This window comes from Erpetoichthys calabaricus, chromosome 14 (genome assembly GCF_900747795.2).
Source record: "Erpetoichthys calabaricus chromosome 14, fErpCal1.3, whole genome shotgun sequence".
NCBI lineage: Eukaryota > Metazoa > Chordata > Cladistia > Polypteriformes > Polypteridae > Erpetoichthys > Erpetoichthys calabaricus.
In genome coordinates this window covers 10,231,150-10,255,336 of record NC_041407.2, presented here as the reverse complement: position 1 = coordinate 10,255,336, position 24,187 = coordinate 10,231,150, and the positions used below count along the sequence as shown (strand labels likewise).

Sequence of the window (24,187 nt, the reverse complement as noted above, 5' to 3'; positions counted from 1 at the left end):
GGAACCGTGAGAGCCGAGCAGCTCTGCTGATAAACATGTCTGCAGCCACCATAACAGAATATACGAAAATGAGAAAAGTAGGGAGCAATGACAGCCTTACAGAGGATTCGATAAAGCATCGACTGCTTCGTCCACGCCTCCCTCAGGTCCAGCCCAATACTCGAACAGGGACAAAGCAGAATTGGCTTTTACACAATTAAATCAAAGAAACTACATGAATGTCAAACATGTGTGTAAACCTCCCAAGCAGAAAGCCCTTCTCAATTTAATCAAACACATTTAAATATTATATATAATTTGCCAGTCTCCTCACTCACTCACTCAAGTCCGTCCGAAGCCGAATGCGCAATCGCCTTCTGCGCAGCTACCCGAAAAACCTTACAAGACCGACATCACTGCAGGCGGTGGATTTACGGCCGCAAAAATTCAAAAAGAAAGGCGACTTCGACCAAAATCACGGCAGGCAGTGGATTTACAGCCGCGAAAATTCAAAGAGAAAGGCGACTTCGATTAAAGCTCTAGAGGCCTGAAAGGCGATTTCGACTACAGCTCGAGGCCTAATTACGCATTCATTCAATACACCTATATCAGGTTTGTGGTGCTTATACTTATTATATATTATACTATTCCACTCGTGCCCGTTTCATCTTACGTTGTCGAAACAGGCTCTTTGTCTAGTAAGAAATAAGCAGAGTTATTTAAAAACAAAAATATTCCTGAACACGTGTTTCTCAGTCTTGCTGTGCTTATATCTATCATGGCAGCAGGCTGAAACCAACTATGGACGTGATGCCAGTCCAACAAACGCAGACTCCCCACCTAACGTCATGCACTCATCATTCTGATGGAGGAACACCACCATGGCATTCAGGGGAAAAACAAAAAAAAGGGGAGAACATGCAAACTGTACACAGAAAAAATGACCAAGAACAGTGGCAGCCGGTGCTACATTCAAATCGAAATGGAATATTTGGTAAAATGACTAGGGCTTTCAGTGCGGCCTGGCTAGAGGACTCCGTATAGCTGGACACCTCTTTGCATTTTCCATGTCCAAAGTGATAATGATGTGTTCATAAAGCTTGGCTTTATCAGCTGGAAAATGGTGTTGGAATAAGTCAGAGTGGCAGGTGCACAATGTCACTTAGTGTCACTCATGCAGTCAGTGATGGGGCTTGAACTCACAGTTTCTACTTCTATGGTCCAAACTTCATTACACCCGGTACATTTCCATCAAGTACAAGAGTTTACGATACTAAAGACCCCAAATTGTAATGGGGCAAACCGCAGTCTCCCACTCCATAGCTTCCTTAATGCCGTCCCACCAGTTCATGAGCTATCCTGACTGGTTCAACAATGTCCTCAGTGCCAAGTTCAGTTAAAACAAGCCCAGAAGTTGAATGCTTTTAGTGAATGGGACACCTCTTTTAAACCAGAAAGCTTTAGATTTGTCAAAAAGTAATCCATTATATGTGGCATATGGAGGGATATGTGAATGAATGATGTTCTAGTCTGTATACTTACAATTAACTTGGGGGGTCAGTAGCTAGATATACACACACACACACACACTCTATATTATATATATATATATATATATATATATATATATATATATATATATATATAGTTACTATGAGAAATGGACAGGAACACAAAACAGCTTGGCCACATTTAAAAGGCTCACCAACACCTTTTCTTCCTTAGCTGGCTGATTAAAGCCAAATGTTTCATGACAGGCTCATTAACTTCTACAGGTACACAGCAGGGTGGTCTCTGATGGACTGCATTACACCCTTGGGTGCCACCTGATCTGCCCAGGTTTACAGGGGACCACTAAGTGTAATGAAGATGGATCAGAATATCAATGTTACCGATATTAATGAGGACCTCGGCCATCACTCATCGTCAGTTTTCTTCCTCCTCCGCCCGAGACCATTAGCACTCACACTTTCAGAGACATTTTTAATCCACGGGTCAGAAGGCTATTCAACATACTGACAAAAGCATGAGTGTATTTAATATGTGTTTCTAGTATATATTGGATTTAATGTACAGCTTTATACTTATTGTCTGGTGTTGATATTGTACTTTTGCCACTCACTCAGAAGTGAACCTACAGGGAATTTTTGATTTCTTAAAGTATACAAGAAATTAGGAGTTGCATTAAACACTTGGAAGACAAAGTCACCAGCTCAGATAATGTAGACCTTGGGCAGAACCGCAGAAATTCACACGAATCTTCCATACCTAGGAAGTCAATCGTTAGAGAGTCCAAACATTAGAAAAAACAAAACAAAGCTCATGGTTTACCAAATAGTAGGAATTCCTAGATAGATAGATAGATAGATAGATAGATAGATAGATAGATAGATAGATAGATAGATAGATAGATAGATAGATATTTTAGTATAGTCGGCAGGATAAGATAGATATTTTAATTTTTAGCATAGTCGGCAAGATAAGATAGATATTTTAATTTTAGCGTAGTCGGCAGGATTAGATAGATATTTTAATTTTAGCGTAGTCGGCAGGATTAGATAGATAGATAGATAGATAGATAGATAGATAGATAGATAGATAGATAGATAGATAGATAGATATTTTAATTTTAGCATAGTAGGAAGGATAGATAGTTTTGCCACCAGACATAACAAAGGGGGGGGGGGTGACTGATGCTTGAATACCAAACCAAGTTTTCTTCTTTGAGCTCAGGCATTCAAGGGAAATACTTGAAGGACATCATCATGTACATCATGAAGAAGTGGAAAATTGACACAAACTCTTGGGAGATCACTGCCCTGGACTAATCTGAATTTGGGGGGGGGGGGTATGGGGGTAAATCAGTGGCCACACAAAGGTGAAAAAAAGGATGAGTGGGATATTCATACCTTGGCCCAAACCAACAGCCAGGGACCACCCATACCTGTCTGAAACACACGTCTGGTCTTGTGCAGAGTGGGTACTGGGGAGGTCTCGTTAGCTACACTGGTATCTCCAGACCCTAAGCCTAACCCTTAGATCATGCTGCTTGATGTACTGTTGCGCCATCTGCCTATTCACTGCATGAGCACAAAGCACGACGGCTCAACACATGGCCTGCATAAAGGTGCGTTTCTGAACTTTAAAATCGAGCATCCTTGCCTAAAATGAACTGGCTGTGTCACAGATGGGTGTGTGTCGTGTACAAAGAGTGTATCACAGACCTGAGCCTTCCCTTTTATTGTTCTTTAATTTACAACTTTTTTAAGCATGAAAGGTTACCCAGGAATTTTATTAATTCGAAATAAGACAGCCTCAATTATACAAACCCTGTGCCGCAAGGCGTGTCCCAATCCGCTGCTTTGTTGTCTTGTTTGTTGCTTTTGTTTATTTTCTTGCCTTATCTTGTCTTCCCCATAGTATATTATTGTTTGATATTCACATAATTTAGCTCATTCCGTTTGGGCTTTTTCCATCATTTTTTCTTCCCCCTATTCACCCAGCTGAATGTCACTAAACGTTCTCCATGCCAACACTCCCTCATCCCCTTACTTGAATACCTTGTGTTCTGTGCAGATGTGCAGCACCCGATGCCCGTGTGCCAGGCTAATCTGGGCTAACGTGAAAGGAGCTAAGCAACCAGTGTGCAGGAATCAGGAGAATCTTGGGCCCTGAAAACAGAGCTGGAGGAGAACTCGGAATTTGTAAGAGAATCCCTTCTTTCAGCCGACCCACCTTAGTGCACAGATAAGTAAAAGAAACGAACACGCTGGCATCGAGGGGCAGAAAATAATGAGCTGACTGAAGTCTTTCAGATTTTCTTTTGGCTCCTTTTCCATATTGAAAATGTGAAGGTCCTGTATGTGCAGCATCCGAGAACAGGAAGTCAGCCAAGTTGACGTGAAGCCAAACACAGGGCTGCAGTGCCACCTAGTGAGAAGATCACAATTGGCAGAGACTCCTCCATTGACATTCTACTCTGTGCAGGTCTTTCTTTGAAGTTTCTCATGTTGAGAGGCCGCACCAGGTCCCCAGAGTTCTGCTTCGATGGCTCGTCTGCTGTAAACGTTTTACCCGAGCAGCACCTCGCAACCCATTTACGAAAAGGATTTTAACGAGGCACTAATAAATATTAAAGGCAGCACGCGGCTCATTACTGCCAGAAAGCAAATGAAAATCAGCATGTCTGGCACATTTGAAAGCCTCCAAAGCTGAACTCGGGGACCCACAAATGAAACACGATGTGAACATAAGAAGAGCTGCAACCAAAACAGGTTGGCCCGTGTAGCTTCTGCTATTCACTAACCTTTCTTTAGACATGAAGGGTCCCAAAGGGGTACGGATCATCAGAATTCTCTGCTTGGACAAAAACTTTAAAACCCTTCTGTAAGCTTTACCCTTAGACACTTTAAAACTTACATCATTTGTATGAAAATGTGCTTTAGAAATAAACTAGGGGGCTCTGCCCCCTGCTCACTTCGCTCGCCCACCCCCGGGTTTGGTTATCCAGATACACAATTTAAACAGATTGTTATTTTCATGGGAATTGTTATCTACTCTTTCAATTCTATGTTGCATCGCTTCTCCGTGATCATAAATATAAATCTGACCGAATTGTGGTTTCTTCAAAATGAAACTTGGCGTAGCTTTAATTGTTGCAGGACCTCAGATTCTCATAGCGTATGGTCCATTATTGTGTAGATGTATGTTTTGAGTATTAAATGATGCAAAAAGTTTATTGTAGACTCGGATATTTTGCCTTTAGTGTTTGTGGATTTCACTTTCACCAAATGACAAACTTTTTAATTCTCGTGGATACGCCTCTTCATTGGGAGCCAACACTACTTTCAGTGATGGCAACACGAATTAGACGATCTACAAGTCTCCGACTTCAAGTTTAAAGCCGAACAATATCTACATACTTCTGTCATATCACCTTTGTCCATATACAGTGCATCCGGAAAGTATTCACAGCGCATCACTTTTCCCACATTTTGTTACGTTACAGCCTTATTCCAAAATTGATTAAATTCATTTTTATCCTCAGAATTCTACACACAACACCCCATAATGACAACGTGAAAAAAGTTTACTTGAGGTTTTTGCAAATTTATTAAAAATAAAAAAACTGAGAAATCCCATGTCCATAAGTATTCACAGCCTTTGCTCAATACTTTGTCGATGCACCTTTGGCAGCAATTCCAGCCTCAAGTCTTGTTGAATATGATGCCACAAGCTTGGCACACCTATCCTTGGCCAGTTTCGCCCATTCCTCTTTGCAGCACCTCTCAAGCTCCATCAGGTTGGATGGGAAGCGTCGGTGCACAGCCATTTTAAGATCTCTCCAGAGATGTTCAATCAGATTCAAGTCTGGGCTCTGGCTGGGCCACTCAAGGACATTCACTGAGTTGTCCTGAAGTCACTCCTTTGATATCTTGGCTGTGTGCTTAGGGTCGTTGTCCTGCTGAAAGATGAACCGTCGCCCCAGTCTGAGGTCAAGAGCGCTCTGGAGCAGGTTTTCATCCAGGCTGTCTCTGTACATTGCTGCAGTCATCTTTCCCTTTATCCTGACTAGTCTCCCAGTTCCTGCCACTGAAAAACATCCCCACAGCATGATGCTGCCACCACCATGCTTCACTGTAGGGATGGTATTGGCCTGGTGATGAGCAGTGCCTGGTTTCCTCCAAATGTGACGCCTGGCATTCACACCAAAGAGTTCAGTCTTTGTCTCATCAGACCAGAGAATTTTCTTTCTCATGGTCTGAGAGTCCTTCAGGTGCCTTTTGGCAAACTCCAGGTGGGCTGCCATGTGCCTTTTACTAAAGAGTGGCTTCCGTCTGGCCACTCTACCATACAGGCCTGATTGGTGGATTGCTGCAGAGATGGTTGCCCTTCTGGTAGGTTCTCCTCTCTCCACAGGACCATCGGGTTCTTGGTCACCTCCCTGACTAAGGCCCTTCTCCCCCGATCGCTCAGTTTAGATGGCCGGCCAGCTCTAGGAAGAGTCCTGGTGGTTTCGAACTTCTTCCACTTACGGATGATGGAGGCCACTGTACTCATTGGGACCTTCAAAGCAGCAGACATTTTTCTGTAACCTTCCCCAGATTTGTGCCTCGAGACAATCCTGTCTCGGAGGTCTACAGACAATTCCTTTGACTTCATGCTTGGTTTGTGCACTGACATGAACTGTCAACTGTGGGACCTTCTATAGACAGGTGTGTGCCTTTCCAAATCATGTCCAGTCAGCTGAATTTACCACAGGTGGACTCCAATGAAGCTGCAGAAACATCTCAAGGATGATCAGGGGAAACAGGATGCACCTGAGCTCAATTTTGAGCTTCACGGCAAAGGCTGTGAATACTTATGTACATGTGATTTCTCAGTTTTTTTATTTTTAATAAATTTGCAAAAACCTCAAGTAAACTTTTTTCACGTTGTCATTATGGGGTGTTGTGTGTAGAATTTTGAGGAAAAAAATTAATTTAATCCATTTTGGAATAAGGCTGTAACGTAACAAAATGTGGAAAAAGTGATGCGCTGGGAATACTTTCCGGATGCACTGTATTTGATCTCTTTTTGCAGTTCCGTTATTTCACCGAGTAATAATTTCCATTTGTTTGCGCTAATGTGATCTTTACTTTCTTTTTTTTTTGATACTATCGAATTTTACTACTTTCATATTCTTTAACTTGCTCTGCATGTGTACCACGCCAACGTTTTTGAACGTCTTTTATTTCTGACCCCGATTGGACCTACAAGGTTTTCAAGTCCACTTGAGCCGGGCTGATTATTACTTTCCTTATTTTCAGAAATTGCACAGAGCTGCTCTTTCTTCTTCGCTTAGTCGTTGACGTGCCATCTAGAACGTATAACATTTTTAAGAGCTGGGTGGAGCGGAGCGTCTTCTTCACTCACTCGCCAGCTTCGGGGCGTGTCCAGTAACTCCGCTTGAATTCAACTCTGTTTGATATTTAAAATAAAGTGTGATGATGACTTGATGACTTTGAGTCCAGATATTCTCTTAAGTGTATGCCACACTGCAATTCAGCCTGTGTATCGTGATATGATTTTTTGGAAAGATCACCCCCCCCTAATTTGACTAATCAAGTTTTCAAATTTATGTAGGATTCATTAACCCTTTGGCGAGCTACTTGGAAAGGGGTGGCAAGCTACCGGTGTTAACGTGTTGGAGACCCCTGGAAGAATTTCACAGACTGGGACTTCACGTTCCCTGCAGAGACGTTATCCAAAAAATCACCAAAATAAAGCCGACAGGATTCCACGCACCCTGGGCACAAACCGTTCGTGATTTTAAATCGCAGGCCATCGGGTTCAAAAGCAGCACACGTGACAGATGGCCGAGTCACATTGGTGATAAACTGTGCACATTTAACCCTAAAACCGCTGGATGATGTTGTATATTATTTAGTACACTACATATTGTACAATTCTAAATGATCTTTTTTAGTCAATGTGAGAGAATCATTTAAACATAAAATAATTCAAACATAACAGTATTTTTGTTTGCAGTGTGCATATTGAAAAATAAGAATTGGGTTTAGGAAAAATACTGAGATGGTCAAGTAAAGAATGTACCAGAAGAAAGGCTGATGTAATATACAAAACTAGCCAACCCCCGGCGTAGCATACGCCGCATAATCACGTCGCTCTTTTAATGAGTTTTAAGCACAGGGAAAACAATGAACATTTGAAAAATCTGTAATTTAGTAAACCACCAAAAAAAGTAACATTGCAACAATGCACGCTACGAACCAACATACAATTGTCCGTGACTGGAAACTGGAGGACCGCCGTCACGCCTCCACCTCCCAGAGCGAGGGACAGGGCTGGACGGTGCTCGGGTGGAACGGGGGGAGAGGGGAAGGACGGCCATTCCGCCCCCTCCGCCATTCATTGTTCTTTGTGGTTCCGGCTGCTTTTCTACATATAATCCACCAAGTCACCCGACCATGGTAGTAGTGGGGGGGGGGGGGGGGGGGGGGGGTGTACAAAGGGCAGGGACGTAATCAGTGCGAGTGTATGACCCGCACTTACTGGGAATTCCTCATTCGTGGGGAACAATTGCAAGCCCTGTTCTCCATCACGAATGGGGTTCAATGGCTTACCCACGTCTCTCGACACCGGGTAGACACACGTTGATCCATTCAGTGTAGCGCGCGTGCAGTACCGGACATCCAAGGGCATCACAGACCTGTTAATGCTCGATCTCACGTGGCTGAAAGCCACTTGTCCCTCTAAGAAGTTGGACGGCGACCGCTCGGGGGTCGCGTAACTATTTAGCAGTAGGGAGTCTCGTTCGTTTTCGGAATTAACCAGACAAATTGCTCCACCAACTAAGAACGACCATGCACCACCACCCACAGAATCGAGAAAGAGCTATCAATCTGTCAGTCCTCTCCATGTCCGGGCCGGGTGAGGTTTCCCGTGTTGAGTCAAATTAAGCAAAATTTGTGTGTGGTGAGTTGTTGCGTCCGGGCACATGAGCAGGCACTGTGAATGCCTTGAGAGCGTGGGTGGACGCATGCCAGGGAATAATGAGTATCTATATATCTTCTTAGATACAGAAAGCGTCTGATGCGGTGTTTGGTGAATTGTTGCAGTTTGTGAGTTAGCAGTTGTGATGGTTTTACACTCCAGTACATTGCGGTGAACGCTAGCAACAGTCAGGCGGGCGGGTGGGTGGTCAGGGGTTCTCGTCCCATGCTCTTAGAGTTGGTGGGCATGTCTCTGTATTGGTTCGAGTTGTTGGGCGGTGCTCTGTCATTCATATCCCATGATTGGACGACTTGGTGGATTATATATAGAAATGCAGCCGAAACCGAAAAGAATAATGAAAAGTCAACGTGGCTCAGTGGTGCATGTGTACTGTAGCAGAGACGAAAGCGAGTTGGTGAGTTGTTGCGTCCGGGCACATGAGCAGGCACTGTGAATGCCTTGAGAGCGTGGGTGGACGCGTACCAGGGAATAAAGCGTATCTATATATCTTAGATACAGAAAGCGTCTGATGCGGTGTTAGAGTTGGTGGGCGGGGCTTTGTGAGTTGACGGACGTGGCTATTTCTTGCGTATCCCATGGTTGTCTTCTGGCAGTGTGAATGCCTCAAGAGACAGGGTGGCGGTGTTTGGTGAGTTGTTGCAGTTTGTGAGTTAAAAGCTGCGATGATTTTACACTCCAGCACATTGCGGTGAGTGCATGGTGGTGAATGCTGGTAACAGTCAGGCAGGCAGGCGTTCTCGTCCCATGCTCTTAGAGTTGGTGGGTGGGTCTCTGTGATTTTGCGGGCATGGCTATGTCATGCGTATCCCATGGTTGTCTTGCTTGCCCTGTCGGCTTAGTGAATTTTATATATATATATATGTACTGAAGGATGACTAAGAAGTCAGCAGATGTCCTACACAATCAGAATGGACACTTGTTATATGCACAGAAATTTCAATGGTGGTAGCTCAACTCAAAAGGTATAAGAAAACCAGAAAAATAATAAGATTGACTTTTATTGAGAATGACATTAAAAGACGAATTAGAACGGTTCTTCTCCTGCCTGGTATCTAAAAGTAAGAGGTTCTAAATTTAAGATAAGATTCTATTAATATATATTTAAATTTCATTTCTTCCACATCAGAGAGCTACAATAATTTCTACTACACGTATTGCAAAATGACAACAATTTTGAAAAGATACAGAAATTCCACCCCATAAGCTCGCCAATCCTATTCACTTAATTTCTGCAAAATAACACTGACTCAAGGTCCCGGCACTCGACCACACTGCATGATAATTTATTACAGACTAGACATTAAGCCCGTTACAATAACGGGCGCTATTAGTAGGTACAGTCTATATTAAATGGCAAAGGACCGTGTATTTTCTGTTACAGTAATACTGGCTTGTATGTGGCTGTAATATGCGCCACTGTACTGTGTGCCTTTAATTTTCTCTCACAGTAATACGTCTCTCCAGCAAGTATTTTAATCTGTGCTGGCGTGCAGCTGATTTTTGTATGTATGGCGTCTCCCCAGCGACAGATTTTATGTGCGCGAAAATAAATCTTTTAAAAGTCATCCTATTGTAATATCATGAAATTTCATATATTTAGGAAAACACTTTACACTTTACCGGGCCAACTTTGTTAATCGCAAATCTGACATCCTCAGAGTGAACAACAAACACTAATCCCACCTCTTTGGGGAAGCTGATCTCCGCGTCTCAGTACCCGATTGGATTTTTCGTGCGTTATGTTTTAGGTCTTACCTCATTTACCGAAATCCAATTGGATCGGCCGCGCAATATTTTATAGGTCCTGCCCTCTCTGTCTTGTGTGACGCATCAGGCGGCCTTTGAAGCATCGCACCGTGGCCCGTGCATGCGCACTTCACCAGAAGTCACACACACACGGACACTGGACGCACACAGGGATTTTATTAAAGAGGATTATCAAACAACATGTCAACTTGTAATACAGGGCGAGTCAAAATGATGTTAACATTTGAATGGCGGAAACAATTTATTCACAAAACGTACTTCCTATGTGCAAGACGATTTACAGGAATGTCTCAACCTGTTTGCCATTCACGTTCAACACACGTAGCATATGCGGCACATAAATTGTCCACAAAAATTGTATAGAAGTATATACTGTCACACACGTGCGATTAGGGGACAGTCAGCGGGCGCTATCGTGTGTGAAACTACAAGAAATGGGGATCTGGAACATGGCATAAATACTCCTTCTCTCCTGTTCATCTACAGAAAGACGCCTGAATAAAAAGCCCGTACCTCAACAAATGTGCCGATCTCCCCCTCTATCCGCATCACCAAGACGACGCTCTGTTCCGGCCCCATGGAGTCACCTCATTTCCGTCCCTCCGCTTCTGACGTCATCTCCGGCTCCCTCCGCCTTCATCACAGCCATTATTTTCAATTGTCCCTCTATAAAAGCTTCCCGACCCCGGTGTTTTTTTGTCAAATGTATCAAACTTTCTGTTGTGATTTTGAGCTTGCTGCCAGCAATTGGAAACTACGACCAGTAAACGGGGCGGCTCACCAACCCTTCATCGGATTCATTTGTTTTATTTGATCACAACACATAGCAGTACCATTAGTGTTAGCACAATTTTGACTCCCCCTGTATGTAACACAGCCTAACACTCTCTAAGGCACTCAATCCTATTTTAGGTCAAGGAGAGCCTGGCGCCCATCCTGGATATGGATATGCAAACTCATAATGGGGCGCCTTCAAACACACACAGGGAGAACATGAGCGCTACATAAAAACAACAACAGGGCAGCAAGAATCAAATCAAATGCTGCGAGACAGCAGGGTCTTCTACTGTGTCGTGTGGTCTTTGAGCGTGACCTGTGGAGGTCAGAGTGCAGGGTCAGCCATTGTAAACTGCCACCCAGACTCAGAGTTAGAAGACGACTTGAAATCATTGGTGACACCCTTTGCCTAGTGCCACCGTTTCATTTTGCAGCTGTCAGCGTTAGTTACTTTTAGTTCAGAAGAGTCAGAAACGCTTAAAAACCCAGATTTCAAGAAAGAAAACACAAACTCGTACCTTTAAATCTCTTGAAGTTTTCGTAATCCTCTGAGCACGGCACCTGAACAAATTTAGTCCCATCCAGAAACTCATCCTGCCTCACAAACACTTCAGTGACAAACTCATCTTGGCTCACATAAAGCCAGCCGAGGCCACCAGCAATGATGAAGAGGCTCACTGCAACTGTCCCCACTATCGGCTTTTTCCACCCGGATCCTTGTCTTAAGGCGTTGCCTCTGGAAAGAGAATACAAAGGGAATGTCAATCCCATAAAGCATGAAGAAATGGAGTCTGAATATACAAACACACAGACATATTTTAACAGTATATAATACACATCCATATAAATATACACATACTGTATATTCAAGCTGAACTACTGATCCTGTGCCTAAATCTAAGTGCATACGCATATTCTAATCGAAATGACTTTACCAGGGTAGAACTGCAGTCCGCTGGTCCCGTGACGCCACTCGTGACACTCTCACTCAAGGGTGTCACCTTTCATTTTTTGCAATGACTAATAAAATGCATTGCAATTCTCATGATAACAAATAGTGCGTCTGACAACCAACACTTCAACCTAAAAATGAACATTTTAAATAAGAAAAAAAAACTTAAAACTCGGGTCCCGCTAGGCCAGCGTGCATTCTTTACAGCTGTATATTGAATTTTGCTATATATTTATAAAATTATTCCTGCTCTCATTTTGCTACATCAGCGAGGCAAAACACCAAAATCTTTAAATTTACTCAAATTTGTCATTCTCATTCTTATTATAGAGGGTGTCCCAAAATTCACGCAAGATTTGAATTTGGTGCCATTTGTGCGGTCAAGTGTTGCCAACGGAAAAAAATGACAGCATGACAGCTCACAGTTCAGGGTTATTAAAAATGGAGCACTACACGAAAGAACAATGCATTTTCATTGTTGAGCAATATTTTAAAAACTAGTCATTTAGCCCGTTACAATAACGGGCGCTAGAACAGTAGTGCATAAACATTAGTAGGAACAGTCTATATTAAATGGCAAGGGACTTTGACTTCATTCTTTTTGTTGGTCGTATTTTTCTCTCTTTCAGCCTTTTTTTTGTTGATGTTTACTTGCTGAGCTGACCGTTCTTCGTGGGCTGCCGCCGTGTATTGTGTGTCTGTGACAGTAATACTGTCTTGTACGGCTCTATTCAATAAGGGCGTGTAGATAATTTAGTTCAAATGGCTCTGGAATATGTGAAGAGCAACAGGTGCAGATCTTTATTTACGCGCGCCTTTATTTGCTGCGCCCAATTGAGGTTGTCCTTTTGAGGCTCGCCTTTTTATGCGCGCCCTTATTGATGGATACCGTCTTGTATGTCCGCTGGCTTGTACGTCCGTAATATACCTTTAATTTTCTCTGGCGGTAATACAGGCGTGCGCGTCGGTAATATGCCTTTAATCTCCTCTGACAGTAATACTGGCTTTTATGTGGCTGTAATATGCGTCACTGTATTGTGTACCTTTAATTTCCTCTCACAGTAATACTGGTTTGTATTTCCGTAAAACGCCTCTAACTTTCTCTGACAGTAATATCACGCGCCGCACCGTGCCCCGCGCATTCGCACTTCACCAGAAGACACCCACACACGGACACCTGGACGCACATAGGGATTTTATATATATAGATAATGAAGGTTTGGCAGCTACAGTTTGCAATTTTCGTACAAAATATGGTCGGAATAGTGATTTAACTTCATCAGCTGTGAAGAGATTAATTAAAAAAATTCAGGGAGACGGGATCAATTAGTGATCTTAGACACTCTGGCCGTCCTTCAACAAGTCGTTCAACACAAAACATCGAAGCAGTTCGTGAGAGTGCTGCTGAGAGTCCAGGAACATCAATTCAAGTTCAAGTTCAAGCACTTTATTGTCATTGTGTAACACAATGAAATTACTTTTTGTGACAGCCCCGAGGTGCATTTAAAGAAAAGTCAAATAATTCCAAATATGTCATATACGATGTTAAGTGATCAAGTAACCAGAGCAAATTATTTTTATTGCTCAAAGTACAGCATCATAAATTGTTATTGCACCTGTTAATGAATAGAACATTACATATTCTACAGTATATTGTATTACATTAGTATATTGCACATTACCATTATAGCTTATTGCACATGTTCAATTAAAAATGGTCTCAGACGGAGGAGATTCAGAGTTCAGAAAGGTTATAGCAGATGGGAAAAAGCGATTTTTTAGTCTGTTTGTGCGTACACGGATTGACCTAAAGCGTCTTCCTGATGGGAGGAGCTCAAACAAAGAATTTCCAGGGTGAGTTTTGTCCTCGAGAATGTTTTTGGCCCTTCTCTTATATGAGAGTTCGAGTGATGGCAGTTCAGTCCCTATAATGGCCTCTGCTGTTTCTACGATCCGCTGCAGGGCTTCTTTAGCAGCCTTGGTGCAGCTGTTGTACCTGCAGGCCATCATGCAGTTAGTTAAAATGCTCTCTATACTGCATCTATAGAAATTAACCAGCAGCTTCTGGGGGAGGTCAGCTCTCTTTAGCTTCCTGAGCACATAGAGGCGTTGTTGTGCTTTGCCTATTATGGCCAAGTTGTTGACAGCCCAGGACAGGTCCTCGGAGATGGTGACTCCTAGAAACTTAAAGCTGGAAACTCTCTCCACAGCATCTGCATTGATTGTTATCGGACTGTGATTGGTCTTTTTAGTGGTCCTAAAATCCAGAATAACTTCTTTGGTCTTTTTGGTATTTAAGACCAGGTTGTTGGTGTTGCACCATCCTGTCCGATTCTGAACCTCTTCCCTATATGCAGCTTCACTGTCGTCTGTTACAAGCCCGATGACAGTTGTATCATCCGCAAATTTAACAATAATATTTGATTGGTGGATGGGTTGACAGTCATGGGTGAAGAGTGCATAGAGAAGGGGACTTAGTACACATCCTTGTATTCGGCACCGTGGTCAAGAAGTGAACATTTCCAGAAGCTCTCTACAGCGTATTCTCACGAAAGATTTGCATCTTCATGCTCACAAAGTTCAATTGAGTCAAGAACTGAAGCCTACTGACCACGCACAGCGAAGTGAGTTCGTTGAATGGATTTTGGAACAACAACAAGTGAATGCCGGTTTTTCGAACAAAATCATCTTCAGCGATGAGGCTCATTTTCATCTTGATGGCTTCGTTAATCGTAAAAATTGTTGCATTTGGGGTTCAGAAAATCCACGAGTGATTGTTGAGAAATTAATGCATCCACAACGTATCACTGTTTGGTGCGGATTCTGGGCTGGAGGCATCATCGGACCATTCTTCTTCGAAAATGCGGCTAGTCAGGCAATAACAGTTAATGGTGCTCGCTATCGCAACATGATAATCCAGCTTTTTGTGCCTAAATTGCAAGATATGGATGTGGACGACATGTGGTTTCAACAAGACGGTGCCACATGCCATACAGCCCGAGAAACAATTCAATTATTGCATTTCCTGGTCGTGTAATTTCCCATTTTGGTGATCAGAACTGGCCGCCCAGATCATGCGATTTAACGCCGTTGGACTTTTTTCTTTGGGGTTTTTTGAAGTCTAAGGTTTATGCCATCAAGCGCACGACCACCCACGCCTTGAAGGAGGAAATTGGGCGCTGTATCAACGAAATTCAGCCACATTTATGCAAACGGTCATGGAAAATTTCGACAAAAGAGTGCGTATGTGCCAGCAAAGCCGTGGAGGCCATTTACCCGATATGCTATTCCATACATAACCCTATACTGTATACTTTATGAATCAATTAAAAATTTACAATTTTTAATTAAAAACCTGTGTTCTCTATCAAAATTACTTCTTGCGTGAATTTTGGGACACCTTTATATATGTGTATATATGTGTGTGTGTGTGTATATACATATATATAGTGCGGCGGACAGCTGGGGATCTTGACTGGCCAGGACGCCCCTGTGATGGAAGGACTAGCCATTTTTCCGTAACGAAGCACTAAGACACCAAGCTTTGTACTAATCATGTTATTGTCTGGGGCTTCACCGAGCTAAACGCAAACTCCATAAACATTCCTCTAAAAGACGTCCAACACACTAAGAATTGCACTCCGCTTGCTGTCCCTCCACCATGACACATGTGCTCCTCTGAAGATGAGAAACACCTAACCTCACCAGGAGACGAACTGCTCATTCCGCAGAAACATTCCCCCCATAATCTGCCGGCCGTCTGTACAACGTAGACCCTTTATCTTCAGAACAGCTCTGTCTTACGCATTAGGGGGGGCTGAGCAGGTAGCCATTTGTCTAATATGGCACTGCCTTCAGATTTGGTAAACATTACATCTGATAGGCTGGAGAAATCCAATAAAAAATATCAAACTGTTTGCCAGCTTTGTGGCGTATTTTTTTTATCCAGTCATAAATGTTATGAAACACAATAACTGACAAAGGCAGCATGAGGGCATGTTGACTGAAGGGAACGCAAACTGTAGGTTTTAAAAGAGATTTAGGGAGATATGCTTTTCTTTATTTTCTGCTAACATTATCGGCCTTTACTAAATTGGCCTGTAGTATTAAACACCATTAAAACTCCAATTTCTAACAACAAGACTACACAGAGAGTTACACTTTTGTTTCCATTTAAGCAGTGCACAGAGATGTTTCTAGGAAGGAGGACTCGAGGGAAAGCAGACACACTCGCTAATCAAGGTGCCAGACCGTGCCAGTGGGGTGCATGCTGATTAGTCAGAATTAATGACCTTTGACCCAAGACACAGCACATACTGTGGTGGACAGCACTTTTGTTTTTCACTTGCAGAGATCTGCAGTTCAATTCCGGCACAGGACCTCCCAGTGTGGAGTGTGTATGTTCTCCCCTATTTGTGAAGGGTTTCCCTTCAAAGACCAAAGACATGCATATTCGCTTAGTTAGGTGTCAGGTCAGGCCTGCAGTGGTACACCGACCCACCACACGATGGAACAGCTTGGGGTCCTGGTTGATAACCCCGGGCAGACACGCGGTCATAGCTTTGATTACAGTCAAGTAATGGATTCTGTGGGTAAAACTGACTAAAAAATATTGGAAGTCAAACCAATTATAAGCTACTTTACCTTTTTTCTTTTTTATCCACAATCGGGCCGAGACGGGCATCATATTAACCAAGCTTTCTTATGCTACACTACATACAGGGGGCTAAGTTGATCCTTTTCAAAAACTTCGAAAAAACTGGGAACTGATAAGATAAACATGCGGAGTGTCATTTTTATGCCATTTAGAGGATGCTGATCATAAACGTAACACTTTTGAGAATTCTTCACCGGTCATCCTAGACCTCTAAGAGCCACTTCCAGAAGGTTAAAAATGACAGATTTCAAACATAAGCATGTGGGGGTATCGTTTTAGAATATTTCAAGGTCAGTGGTTACGAATACTTTACGTAACTATTCTTGATAATTACGTACTTTTACCGGATGATGTAAATCATTTCTTTGGCTAATTCAGCCTTTTTGTTTTATTTGGAAGGACACGTCTGTAGAGGAGAAGAGCAACTCGTTCTCCGAGCTCTTCGTGCTTGTAACCCCGCCCGTTTTATGCAAATAAACTCAACTAGCATTCAGTCACGCCCACTTCGACAACTAAACGTCCCAGTAATGTCCATTAAAAAACCGAGCGGAAAAGAAAGGTGGCTGTAACTTGGCGCCTCGGCAGCCTACCCGGACGTAGGGTATAAGTATGCGAAGGGCACCTGACGACGATTAACCAAAAGTCTTGTGTTTTTGAGCTCTTCGTGCCTTATTAATAAATGTTATGGGACTTCTGGACGACATAAGAGCACAAAGCACTTGCACGCGTCTAAGCTGGCTCACACACAACTCACTCGCACTACCGTTTGATTTTCTTCTCAATGCTGCTCCCTTCGGCGGTCTTAACGACACCGCGTCTCTGCACAGGCATGGTCCACCTCAGCGTGAAGCCTCCGGGGATAGCAATGACAAGCACGCCCGCACTGCGCCGCTCCGTCCACTTCTCACGAGCGCCGTTGGTCAGAACAGGAGAGAAGTTCGCGTCTTCGTGATCGATTATTTAGCCTGAGCGGCGAGACACGTGTAGACTTTGAGTGAGACAGCGGGAATCGAACGTCGAGCAACCAGGAAGTCACTAGAACGAATGTGTTGAGCGTCTGACTGTCGTTCCTACCTTGGAGACTCCGGAGCGGTGAGGTGTGCGCTGCTGGCTCCGTATTGGTTCGTGCGATGTGTTTCTGAGGGCAGCCGGCATTCGGTCATTTTAAACAGAATCTCAGCAAGTCGTGTCGGCTTTCAACTGGTATACAGCTAAACAAGTAAAGGGTGACAAGTGCAATAGTTGGACTTTGAGATCTCCTGACGTGCCGACTTTGTGCTTCGGCCATCTTCTGCGAGGGTTCAAATCGTGCCGGGGGGGGGGGGGGGGGGTCTACAGCCTGAAATAGCCGATGCGGTTCCCTTCGCCAACGTGCAAACTCCAGCGCTGCAGTTAAACACTTGTACACGTTAATGCAGCGTCTGCTGGACTTGATTTTATACGATGAAACACAATACACAAATGCTCCTGAAGTTTAGGTAGTCTACTCGAGTATAAGCTTGTTCTGTCCAACAACAATCTTTAAAAAAAAAAAAACCGAATGGACGGTTTCGTTTAACATACGTGTACATTTCAAAAATGGTTTTTGTCTTTGCGTAATCGAGCTTCAAAGATCCTCCATCCAGGGCTTCAACCCCACTGTTGGTTGCTTTCTATGTGGAGTTTGGATGTTCTCCCTGTGCATTCTGAGTTTTTCAGAGTGCCCTGATTTAACTTCCACTTCATTAAAAGATGCACACGTTAGGTTAACCAGGGTGAAGGAATATTCTGCACAAAATTAAATAAAGTTCTGTAAATATGACAATAAATTAAAGGTATGCATTCGTGCAAGTTGCTCTGGTCCAGGGTGTTGATAGGAAATGTAATGATTTACTTCATGAGATAGAACTGCATAGTAAACCTAAGAATATATAATTTTAAATATTAAAATGTCTGTTTCAATGTAAACATTTATAGTCTAAATATTGTCAATTGAGAGAGTTTTGATTTTTTCTAACATCATATTCATAATCGCTGACCTTGAAAAAGTCTGAAACAATACTCCACAAGCTTCTGTTCGAAGTTTGTTATTTTTAACCTCCTGTGAGTGGATCTTATGGGGCTAGGGCCACAGGCAAAGAACCAAATATTTAAAAAATATATACTTGTGACTAGCCATCTCTAAACAACATAAAACGACACTCCACATATCAATATTACCGATCCCAATTTTTACAAAGTTTTGTGAGAAGGAGTAACTTTGACCCCTGGGGTCGGTTGAGGTGGTCTGCACAACTTCAAGTCCTTCTGATCATTTTTGCTAAAGAGGTTTATTAGATTACACTTTTATTATAAGGGTGGAGTTTTCTGTGGAAAATATGGTCCAAAATGGCCTAAAATGGGGGGGGGGCCATAAAGCTTGATGTCTTGCATATGTAGACATCAAGATGGCCTGAGCGGTATGTCATATGTGGGGGTTTATGCATACCGGTGATTCAGGAGGCGCTGGATAAACAGTGAACACAGTAACAACATGAATTTTGAGTATAAATAATTAAGCATGTTGTGAAGTGCTGCTCATTTCTTAGTTCAGTGACACCGCAAGCAACACGAAGTAAGGCCTGAAATGACACCCATCAGTTTTACTTGTTATAGTCACGAGGGTGGGCTTTAGCAGGTGAATAAATAAATGTGCCACCGAACATGTTTTTTTGTTGCCTATTTATTCATCTAGAAATATTAAGAGGCTCTGCCCCCTGCTCGCCAACCGGCCTGCACTACACACCAGCCACTTCGCGTCTCTGCAGCTCAAGTATTTGGATTTCACTTTCACCAAACAACAAATCTTTTAATTCTCGTGGATACGTCTCTGCATTGGGAAGAAACACTACTTTTCCCCGATGGCAACACAAATTAGACGATCTCCAATTCTCCGACTTAAAAGTTTAAATCCAAACAATATATTCGATCTCCTTTCGCTGTTCTGTTATTTCACCGAGTGATAATTTCCGTTTGTTTGTGCTAATGCGATCTTTACTATCATTTTTTTGAGGCTTTTGAATTTTCGTACTTCCATTATCTCTAACCTGCTCTTCATGTGTATCGTGCCAACGTTTTTGAATCCTTACGACGTTCTACTTTGTCATCTTCTCTTTGTCTTTTATTTCCGGCCCCAGGGCTGGTTAAATCTCTTGGCACAAAGTCTCGTCTCGCAGGGCATGAAAGTATCCCTCTGAAAAAGTCACATCTCGTCTCTCTTTCCAAGATTTTTTTATTATAATAGAGGGATGCCTTGAATTTAAGACCGCCACTTACACTCGTCACAGTCTTATGACACACAGATTTTCTGTTATCTTGGCCCAGTCTGGCCATTCTCCTTAGACCTCACTTATGAACACAGTGTGTTCTCACTCACAGTGGCCACTTGTATCTTACATGCTTTATGGTTATTGACCCGCTGTCTGCCTAGTTTAGAGAGTGAAACTCCGAAGAGAATAGCTGCTCCCACCATGTTTGAGATGTCATGTCTGGCACCTTCACATCTTTCACATTGTTTGTAAAACAAGTACTACATTCTATTGACCAAGTCTGGGGGCTGCAGGCTGTTTATGCTGACCAAGTACATTGGCCACTGAGTGAATCTGTAGGCATATAAAGATAACTAGCCAACCTGCGCATAATTATTTATTGATGGGTGAACACTTCCTGAACGACACAGTTGTCCAAATGGGGTGTGTTTGAGGATACGACTGTGAGTGAATGAAAAGATGGAACTCTGGAGAGAGCAACATACAATTGTCTGTGACTGAAAACTGGGTTTGGCAGATACAGGCATATCGTTTTGAAAGTTTGTCCCTGCGCCTTATTAATTGTCATTGCAAAGGCCAATCTAACAGGAAATTGTCTGCGTGTAAAAGGCAAATTTGAATTTGATGGGGTCAGGGATATTCGGGGAATAAGGACAGTTTGTGAGGTAGGAGCTGTGATTGTTTTACACTCCAGTACGCTGCGGTGAATGCTGGTAACAGTCCGTCTAGTGCCATCACAGAGACTTCTTGCTGGCATGAGGTTTCTGAGAAGCATGACGACTGAACCAATTTTAATTTTGAGTTTATGCGGAGGCATGCCAGTGGGAGTAAGACTGTTAAGAAATTCTTCGGGGAATGAAACTTGATCTGCGGGATCGTCTGTGACGATGGAGGCAACGCTGGTGAAACTTACCTCGTCGGTAGGGATAAGTTTCAGTACTTGTTCATTAAGGTGTAGCGAGTCTTCGTTGGTGACGCTTAATATAGCTTGTGTACCGAGTTGCTCCGGAGTCACAGTTGAGAAACACTTTTTTAATGTGTTTTAAGCACAGGGGAAAAAAATGAACATTTGAAACATCCGTAATGTAATAAGGCACCAAGAAAAGTAACATTGCAACAATGAACGCTACGAACTGATCATTGTAAACAGACAAAATCAAGCCCTGTGCATTCTTTAACTGCCTTCTCTGCCTTATGCGTCCAGCCCCCTCTCTCTCTCTCGCACGCCTGTGTGTGTCGCTCGCTCGCTGCACAGGGAGAGACTGAACACGTGCGGAAATCATTGGCTGCTGCTTAGTGAATTATTGTTGGTGGGCCTGGTGCTATCTTGCTTGCCATGGACTTAGTGAATTATATATATATAGATGTTAATGTTAAAAGACACTGTCCTGCAGTAGCAGGGTGATATACCGTAGCTGTAGCCATTATGGATGCAATGAGAGGTCAAACAAAATGACACCTTTTAATGGCCAACTACAGATTACAATTTGCAAGCTTTTGAGACAAAGCCAGCCTGAACAACAACAACAACAACATTTATTTATATAGCACATTTTCATACAAAAAGTAGCTCAAAGTGCTTGAAGGGGCTTCAGTTGCCTCGATAGCTTGCATATCGTATTCTGTTCATTTTGCTTGACTTCCCACTGCAAGACATGCTCCTAAATAAAAACCAAAGTATTATTCTTGAAGTCAAGATTTTGAAATAGGGGCACAGTGCCTTTTGTGTCGAGTGTTAAAACCCACCTTTTCGGTTCTGCTTGCAGATTTGCGTGTTGCCCTGCCTAGAGACTGCCATTAGTGAAAGCAGCCCGATGGAGCACAGCAACAAAACGGCCATCCAGAAAGCGGTGAAGCTGGTCCACCTTGATTTAAAAGGGGCTCCGCCAAGGATATCCTATTTTGCTCAGGTAAATGACGTAGGAACTAAAACAATAATCTGTTTAAGAAGTCGTTTAAGTTGCACTAGCATTTGTGCCCCCGCGTTCTACCTTCAGCCCTGGTCTGTGTTGTGCAACTCTGTATCTTGAAATATGTATTTTATGTTCTTTGTATTTTAGAATTTAATTTTTACATTATTATTATTTCATTGCTTTACGCACATATTGAAGTCCCAATTTATTTATGTGTAAATTACCTGAACTACCCGGGCATTACCTGGGTATATTTCTACAGTCACGTCCAAAAGTCATGAGAAGGACACACGTGTTGGTTTTCACAAAGTTTGCTGCTTCAGTGTTTTTAGGTCTTTGTGTCAGATGTTTCTATGGTGTACTGAAGTAGAATTACAAGCATTTCAGAAGTTTCAAAGGCTGATATTGACAATGACATTCAGTTTATGTGCAGAGTCCATATTTGCAGTGTTGGCCCTTCTTTAATTTTCAAGAATTCACCCTGGCATGCTGGCTGTCAATCAACTTGTGGGCCAAATCCTGACTGATGGCCACCCAATCTTGAAGAATCGATGCTTGGAGTTTGTCAGAATTGCTGGGTTTTTCTTTCTCCACTCGCTTCTTGAGGATTGCCCACAAGTTCTCAATGGGGAGTTTCCTGGCCATGGACCCCAAATGTCGATGTTTTGTTCCCTGTGTCCCTTAGTTCTCACTTTTGCCTTGTGGCCCGATGCTTCGTCATGCTGGTCACCAAACTGTTCTTGGATGGTTGTTAGAAGTTGCTCTTGGAGGATGTTTTGCTCCCATTCTTTATTCATGGCTGTGTTCTTAGGCACCGCCAGTGCAGAGCTTGCTCAGGAATGGCAGCAGGCAAGTGTAAGTGAGGTGAAGACTTTTGGAGGATGGCCTGGTGGGTGTCAAGAAGGGCAGAAAAGGGACAGACTGATATTCTGGGATTGGACTGCTGGGGTCAAGTCATTTTCTCTGATTAATCCCCTTCTTGATTGTTTGGGGCATCCGGAAAAAAGAAAAGGTGAGCGGCGCTACCATCAGACCCATGTCATGCCAACAGCAAAGCATCCTGAGACCATTCATGTCACGTGGAGTTGCTTTTCAGCCAAGGGAGTGCAGGACTCACTCACAATTTGGCCTAAGAACACAGCCCTGAATAAAGAATGGGACCAAAACATCCTCTGAGAGCAACTTCTCCCAGCCATCCAAGAACAGTTTGGTGACCAACAATGAACAATCCAGCATGATGGAGCACCGGGAAATAAGGCAAAGTTGAAAACTAAGTGACTTGAGGAACAAAACATCGACATTTTGGGGTCCATGGCCAGGAAACTCCCCAGACCTCAATCCCATTGGACAAACAAAAACCCACAAATTCTGACAAACTCCAAGCATTGATTCTGCAAGAACGGGCGGCCATCAGTCAGGATTTGGCCCGAAAGTTGATTGCCAGACAGCATGCCAGGGTGAATTGCAGAGGTCTTGAAAAAGAAAGAAGGGCCAACACTACAAATATGGACTCTGCACAAACTGAATGTCATTGTCAATAAAAGCCTTTGAAACTTCTGAAATGCTTGTAATTCTACTTCAGTACACCATAGAAACATCTGACAAAAAGATCTAAAATCACTGAAGCAGCAAACTTTGTGAAAACCGACACTTGTGTCCTTCTCAAACCTTTTGGCCACGACCGTATATAATTTGTTCAGGTAAGAAAGAGGCACCTTGAGAATGCAAAAGGCGCTATATAAATAAAATTACTATAAGAAAGCAAATATTGATGCGTTTTTTAAACACTGTCCCTTTTGTTATTGCTGGTGGAAATGCAAGTCCCCTATCTGTCATGTCCACTACCCTTCTATCAATGTCTCTCCTTTTCTGTTTATGAGTGGACTCCATGGTTGCAGTAACTCCTTGCTGGACTGAACGCAGCTTCATGGTTTTGGTATTTCTGGGTTTTGCAAATGGCTTGAACAGTGGATGTGTTTGATTACGTTTTCCTCCATGCACCGTAGCCTACAATGTAAAGTGCCGGACATGTTATTTTTTTTAAATATATAGAAAGCACAAATCCGAGACCATGGTCCTCAGCCGGAAAAGGGTGGAGTGCCCTCTCAGGGTTGGGAGCGAGATCCTGCCCCAAGTGGAGGAGTTCAAGTATCTCGGGGTCTTGTTCACGAGTGAGAGAAGAATAGAGCGTGAGATCGACAGGCGGATTGGTGCAGCGTCTGCAGTGAAGTGGGCTCTGCATCGGTCTGCGTGATGAAAAAGGAGCTGAGCTGTAAGGCAAAGCTCTCAATTTACCGGTCGATCTATGTTCCTACCCTCACCTATGGTCATGAGCTAT

At 43.1% G+C, this 24,187-nt stretch overlaps 2 protein-coding genes across 5 annotated transcripts in view; one reads left to right on the top strand and one right to left on the bottom strand.

Annotated features, from left to right (window-relative positions):
• Nucleotides 1-17,579, bottom strand: part of uts2r2 (urotensin-2 receptor 2) — a 132,358-nt gene extending 114,779 nt beyond the window's left edge. Inside the window, exons 1-2 of the mRNA XM_028819779.2 lie at nt 17,413-17,579; nt 11,559-11,776 (exon numbers count right to left, since the gene is read on the bottom strand). Of these exons, the coding sequence (XP_028675612.2) occupies nt 11,559-11,776; nt 17,413-17,480 (286 nt within the window). The 5' untranslated portion in view covers nt 17,481-17,579. The remainder of the gene's footprint in view (nt 1-11,558; nt 11,777-17,412) is intronic.
• Nucleotides 17,580-17,666: 87 nt separating this feature from the next.
• hexdc (hexosaminidase (glycosyl hydrolase family 20, catalytic domain) containing) overlaps nt 17,667-24,187 on the top strand; it is a 30,407-nt gene continuing 23,886 nt past the window's right edge. Inside the window, exons 1-2 of one of the 4 annotated variants that reach the window (XM_028819773.2) lie at nt 17,667-17,746; nt 21,703-21,846. In XM_028819773.2, the coding sequence (XP_028675606.2) occupies nt 21,751-21,846 (96 nt within the window). In that variant the 5' untranslated portion in view covers nt 17,667-17,746; nt 21,703-21,750. Of the gene's footprint in view, nt 17,869-21,702; nt 21,847-24,187 lie in introns of all 4 variants that reach the window. The other 3 variants (XM_028819775.2, XM_051936508.1, XM_051936509.1) reach the window with 3 other exon arrangements.